Here is a 7,017-nt window from a genome sequence, read left to right on the forward strand (position 1 = left end):
TTTGGTTTCTTTCATGCAAAAAGAATTTGTTCCACAGCATATGGAACAATAGACTGTTTGTGGCTTATGCGTATTATGAAGCACCAAAAAAGAGCCTCAGGGTCATAACTGTCCGTGGTTTCTCACCCTTTTGCAAAAGAAACATAATTTTCTAAAATGAGAAACCACTGACAGTTATGACCCTGGGGCTCTTTTTTGGTGCTTCATAATACGCATAAGCCACAAACAGTCTATTGTTCCATATGCTGTGGAACAAATTCTTTTTGCATGAAAGAAACCAAAATATTTCTCCTTTGAATATTTAGGCAAACATATCACATGACAATTTAATGAGATTTTTGTTTGTTGATTGGAGCAGATCTGCTTTTTAAAATGTTTTTACATTGCCCTATACTGCCAATGCACAAACCATTTGCATATTTTTTTTCTATATTGTAAACATTTCATGGCTCTTATCCAAGGAGAATGGCAGCGGTGGACCGGGCGCCCTCTGGCGAGATGCCGCCCTGGGCGGTGGCCCATATCGCCCATGTCAGAAACAAGTTCCAGGTGTCCCTACACTGAACTCAAACCTGTGAATTAACCTATCAGAAGTTTCCAATAATCATTCTCTATGCGATTTTGGTATATGCAAGCTCCTGGTTTAAATTGTGACTTAAATATATCAGTGATCCAACTCAGAAACTGTCATGTTTTGGTTTAAGCTTCTGACCCAGGGGACACAAGTAAAAGTGCAGGAGGGTCCTGCCGAGAGTCTCTCTCCAGGATATGAACCTGCAGCTCCAGACTCAGCTCCGCCCCCTGGTGGAGACCTGCTGCTCAGCAACAGACACACAAACACCACACAGACACAACCACCCCAAACAATGACAGAAATGGAAACAAAATCACATATAAATACATGTAAACGCACACACACACAAAGGATTCCTGCTGCAGCAGTAGATTTACACACAAAAAAAGATTTATCTTTGTTTTATCTTCAGTAAATGTGCATTTGTCAAATATTGTAGCCAGATTTCCTAAAGCTACTCCTGCAGGTTATGTTTCTGAGCAAACATTTGATGATGTGTCTCTTTAGAAGATTTAGTTCAATCCAACATAATTCTGCTGAAGATGTTGCCATCTTCAAATTGTTTCCCTTGGGCCTCTAAAGCAACACTGATTGTATCATTCATTATCCTTTGCGTTAACAAGAAATTTGGTCTGTGCTTCACCGTGAAAAATCTCGTGAAAGCTGAGCTCAACGGCCCAGCGTTCGGGATGACGCTATAATTTCAGCGGTTAGTCACGCTTAGTTGCCCAGAGCCCTGCTTCGCCGTGAGAACAACAGAAAACAATGTTGCCACGTTAGGACACAGTCCGTTTTAATTAAAGGAGAGGTTGGGCTGCTGATTTTTATCGACACAACAGGCATTTTTGGATCCACTCAGCAAAATCTGTGCACTAATGATGCTGACAAACTGCCTTTTTCCCTCGTCAGCACAAATTTTCCCTCCACAATATACTCCTGCCTGGGACGGCAAACCCTCTGAACCGGCATTCCAATTTGAACTCTCATCTTCAGTAAACAGGCGAATGTACAAGCTATTTCTACCTAATGTAATGCTGCTAAACACAACTTATAATCAGAGTGTTAATCGTAAATGACGGCAATGCAGTAAAAAAAACATTGTAATTACTTTATATTATGCTGCAGTGTCAGTCTATAGCCTGATACACACATTTACCTTTACACAGTGATGATACAGTGAACTGCAGTTACATTTAATGAAATGATGCTAAGCTATAAATAAGTGCCTCAAGCTCAAATGAAAGGTTAATTAACTTCTCAGGCAAAATAGCTGTAAAAAAAAAACCCTGTTGCTGTGTTTGAGTATTACAAAATTCCTGTGGTTGCTTAATCTAATTTTACAGATTAAATCAGAAAAATAACCATTGATGTCGTTCTGGTCCCCACCCCTTTATTCAATGCTTCTCTAGGGTTTGCTGCGGTTTCCTGATTCTCCAAGAAAACTCTTTGAAATTGGTGTTTTTGTTGGGGGGGAGTTTAGACGTTTTATCATATTGCTGGCTTTAAAAGTGCTGGATTTTGTGATCATTCTGTTCATGGTCGGCCATAGACACTTTGGCACCCGAGGTGAGATTTTATTTGCCCCCATCCCCAATTGTTTCACCAATTTATATATGGCTACACTAAATACTGCCTTTTATTATTATTTTTAGCTTAGAAGAAAGTGTTCACGAAAACATAAGTTATAAATACACTGAAAATATTGAAAATACTCTGATTTGGTCAGTTCAACGTATGCAGGAACTGTGAGGCAGGATAGCAAAGCACAGTATCATTATTATTATTATTAAATGTAGTATTTAACATTCTTTGCCATGCAGAACAATTATTGTAGAATCTTTCATATTAGAAAATTATATTATTACCTATAAGTTTTAAAAAGAATAGTTAAAGTTCGTTTTTTTCCTTTACCCTTTTATGGCGCCCCTGGATGGCTGGCACCCTTAGCATTTGGTAACAAAAAAAGCTTACTTAAGTAATTTGAAATAATAGCGAATTTAAATATTTTGTATTTCATCATTCTTTCATTCAAACTGAGTCACACTCTCTATGTTAGGCATTATTCCTGCATGTGTTTTGGGGAGTAAATGGTTCTGGTATGGGACAGTTTCTCACCAGCAAGCAGGGAACATTTCACTGCAGAGCCCTACTGAGCAAAGACAGACAAGATGCAGATAATGTAAGGACACCTGCTGGTGGTCTGTTGCCACGGCACTGTGCTTTACTTCATGTGCTCGCAGCCTTTCACGAGTTGATTGCAAAGCTGTGCTTGTGTTTTGTTGTTGCTTCAGTTCAATTCAGTTCGGTTAAAAATACTTTAATAATCCCAGAGGGAAATTAATCCCATCAATCCTAATTGCTTTCATTGTGATTTAACTAATTGAGTCTTTGGAAGGAACGGGAACACGACTGGAACAGAAATCAATTTTATTTGACCTTTATTTATATAGTTTAAATCTCATTTAGAAAATAAATTCTTATTCTCAAGAGAGAACTGTCTCAGTATTATATAAAATCATAAATGCTTCATACAAAACAAGAGTGCAAGTTCCTATTAAGGTACAGCTTCAAAATGGCAAGTTAATAATTCATTAAAGCTATGGCTAAGAACATAAACATGAACCTACTGCTATTTTCCCAGTGTTTAAGCTCCTTTTGGAGATTATGCTAGGTTAGTGGTGAAGGGTACAAGAAGGCTTTCTTTCTCAATGCTGTGTATACTTTAAGAAGCTAAATGTTCAAGATTTTGCATTTATTTTATTCTGAACTAATAAAGCATTCACTGTCAAACTAACAGGGTCTAAAAGGGGTGCCTATATTTTCTGGCACTCCATCAGGCATTGCAAACAAAGTAATTACATATCTGGTTTTATTTCTGTTTAATACATTAGTAAATCTATGCTTTTACAAGTGTAAAATTCAAAGTCTGAATTTTAAAATGATCTCTAGTCTGGGAGACAACAAAAACTATTTTTTTTTAAATTTAAGAATAAATATGTCTTTCTCGTTTGCTTGTACTCAAGTTAATTGTGTTACATTAAATTTCAGAGGATTATGACTGATACTGACATTGAATAAAATCTTAAAATTGTGGATTTTAACATAACATATCAAATCTTCATGTATTTTAACCAGCTGTATGTACTCTTTTTTCATGGGTTCTGCATTAAAAATTATATATTTTTACTTTTATATTTTAATTAAACATTCTTGTTTTTTGTATATTTTATTGTTCTTTGTCTTATTGGTGTATTTATTGGCCGGACTCTGCTCATACTGTTTGAAGTTTTACAACTCTGAAAGTACAGTTAGCTGTAAAACTAAAGCTGCCTTGGTTGCGCCTGACAGAAATTACAATATATTTTTTAGAGCCGTCCCCCTTGGGTCTTTCAGGCATCTAACCAGCCATTCGATTCTCTGTTCTGATTGGTCACCTCCTAGCGTCGTTCATTTGACAAGACAAACAGCGTCAGGCTGTGCCTGGAAAAAAGTCGTGGTTTGTCCCTTTTATTCAATCGTAACAATGTCCGAGGAACGATCTGAGAGGTCCGATGGAAGGATCGTGAAGATGGAGATTGATTACAGTTCCACTGTAGATGAGAGGCTTCCGGAGTGCGAAAAAATGGCCAAAGTAAGTGAGCTTTTAAAAGAAGGCCAGCGCTGGCTGAGTCATGGTGCATCCCGATCGGTGCGCTAGCACTTAAGCTATCATACAACTGAGGTGTCTTCAGTTTTATCCTAACATGACCACATATAATGAGCACATATTACTTATAAGTTCGAATATATTTGTTTTTACCCACGCTTAATACCACATTGGTGTTTTTTTTTCTCTAAAACTCCGGAGTTTGTTGTTAAAGAGATACTAGCTATGTTTAGCACTGAGGTTAGCTTCTTCAGAAGTAGCCAACCTGCTAACCGGTATTTTTTAGCATTCTGCAAGAAGAGAGAAAAAAAGCTTGGCGTTTGTAATTAAACAAAAAGATATTAAAGTTAATGTTTTTGTGTTCTCTTCTACAGGAAGGGAAGTTACAAGAGGCTATTGAAAGTTTGTTGTCACTGGAGAAACAGACCAGAACGGTAAGCGAAAACCTCCCACCTGATGCAGCACTAGAAATTGTTTACATTATACATTTACATTACAAATAAGAAAGAAGCAATTGTAATTTATATATTCATAAGAACTACAAAATAATTCCTTGTGTCCAAGAAATGATGTGAGAGCTTTTAATTCTTCTTAATATAACAATTTAACATGTATAGAGTTGGGTTGTTTTTGACACAGCTCCTGATGATGAGAGTCATCTACTGTTTGACTATGAAGTTCATTTGATCATTTTTCCTTTTAGTTTAAGTTCTACTTAATTATTTTCTGAAACATATATAAAATGAAATTCAGAAAAAAATTGGGAGACAGAACTTCTTTTCATCTTGATTTAACATCGATTCAGGATCAATGTGTGCCAACCACTCAAAGTGCTTCTCCGTTATTAGTCTCATTCACCCAGCAGCGACTTTCACACAAACTTATAGTGGAAGGTAACTTGGGCTTCAGTGCCTTGCCCAAGATAAATGGGGAAGTCGGATTCAAACACGCAACTTTCAGTTTTGAAGTTAGCTATTTTTGTCACTGAGCCTGCGGTCGGCTCTCTGAAACACATTCTGCTTGTAGCTTGCAAACTGTAGTTTCAAAATATTAGCTAGAATTGCAAACAGTTATTATGGGTTCCAAGTCCGCCCCTGGTTCTGCGCCTTCCTGCGTCCCATTAGCTTAGCATCACTGGATCTCAGGTGTGGGAGAGCGTTTCCACCTGCAGCTGGAGTCTCAATGGGCAGGCAACGTTAAACCCAAATGCCTATGTGGTTCCATGTTAGTACGATGACAAAAATGATGCCTCGTGCTTGTGGCAAGCAGTGTCGCTTTTCTGTCATTATGACTGATCAGAAATATGTTCAGCTTTAGCAAGGGAAAAGCTAAAAGCCTTTAAAAAAAACAAAAAAAAACAAAAACATTATCTTAGCAAGTCTTGAACATGAATTGTGTTCAGAGCTACACAAGTTAACAAAAATCAACACATTAACAGGACAAAACTGAGTTTGGTGCATTTATCTTGAAAATAGCTCAGAAAACTTTAACCAAAATTATTTCTTTAAAAACACACACACACACACACACACACACTGCACTTACAAATGCATACGCATATTTAATGAATAGATTCTGTTTTAATGTTTCACAGGCATCAGATATGGTGTCCACCTCCAGAATCCTGGTGGGCGTGGTCCAGATGTGTTATGAAGCAAAGGACTGGGACGCTCTGAATGAAAACATCATGTTACTCACCAAGCGGAGGAGTCAACTCAAACAGGTCAGTGCTCTGTTTACCCTGATCGCTGCTTTATTCATAACTTTGCCAATCTCTTACCTATGGCCTCCTCAATTAAAACGCAGAATAAAAAAAAATGAACATATTTTAATTAGAAGCCCTTAACACATTAAAGTGTTAAATAGAAATTGTTTAAAGTAATTTTGTGAGATTGTCAGTCATCAAATTGAGTTACTCTACTGCAATGCAAATTATTACAATACTGCAAATTTTGTGATTTCTGCAAAATTAGCAGAAATTCCGATATCTGCAAATTTTTGTATTGCAGATAAAGTTTGTATCTGCAATGCAAATTTTGAAATATGAAATATGCTCGTATGTTCATGAATATGAACATACAAGTATTTTTTTTCAAACTCGTATTAAAAATATGAGTTTTCATATTTCAAACTAATTGAAATATGAAAACTCATATTTCAATGGGTTTTGAAATATGCTCATATAAAATGTAACTTTGATTGGGTAAATTTGTTTTTACTATGGTCTAAATATGTGATTTGTTTTGCTCTACATCTCAGGCTGTTGCCAAAATGGTGCAGGAGTGCTACAAATACGTGGATGCAGTAACTGATCTGAACATCAAGCTGAGGCTTATAGACACACTTCGCACTGTGACTGCTGGCAAGGTAGGGAATCCCTTGATGCCATAATTAGTATGTCCTTGTACTGATTGTGTTGCCATTCACATTAATCTTAAGAAACAGGCTTTGATATTACGGGAGGTGCCTGTATTTGATTCTCACAGTATTGTAATCCTGAGCAAACCCAGTTTAATTGCATTATAGATACTAAAAGGAAAAGGGAAAAAAAAGACTTCATTGTTTTTATTTTGAACAGAAAAGCAACAAATGTTCCTGGCTCTGCCAAAACCCTTCAATGTATTAATACAGGTATTTTTGATTTTGAGGCAGAGGTTGAACCCTAAAACTCCCTGACTAAGCGTTTATTGCTGTTTTTTGTGTGTATTTCTTATGCAACACTGGCACTATGACAACCTGATGTTAGCTAGTTAGTCAGGCTAACTGCTCAGGTAGTCAGTATCCATGACTCTTTTGT

General features: G+C 36.9%; 1 protein-coding gene across 1 annotated transcript in view; it reads left to right on the forward strand.

Moving 5' to 3' along the window:
* The first annotated feature begins 3,993 nt into the window (after nt 1-3,993).
* The window catches only part of psmd12 (proteasome 26S subunit, non-ATPase 12), a 7,669-nt gene continuing 4,645 nt past the window's right edge, over nt 3,994-7,017 (forward strand). Inside the window, exons 1-4 of the mRNA XM_007567214.2 lie at nt 3,994-4,205; nt 4,595-4,654; nt 5,815-5,943; nt 6,480-6,587. Coding sequence (XP_007567276.1) covers nt 4,098-4,205; nt 4,595-4,654; nt 5,815-5,943; nt 6,480-6,587 — 405 coding nt within the window. The 5' untranslated portion in view covers nt 3,994-4,097. The remainder of the gene's footprint in view (nt 4,206-4,594; nt 4,655-5,814; nt 5,944-6,479; nt 6,588-7,017) is intronic.

The sequence above is a fragment of the Poecilia formosa genome, unplaced genomic scaffold, assembly GCF_000485575.1.
Source record: "Poecilia formosa unplaced genomic scaffold, Poecilia_formosa-5.1.2 Scaffold205, whole genome shotgun sequence".
NCBI lineage: Eukaryota > Metazoa > Chordata > Actinopteri > Cyprinodontiformes > Poeciliidae > Poecilia > Poecilia formosa.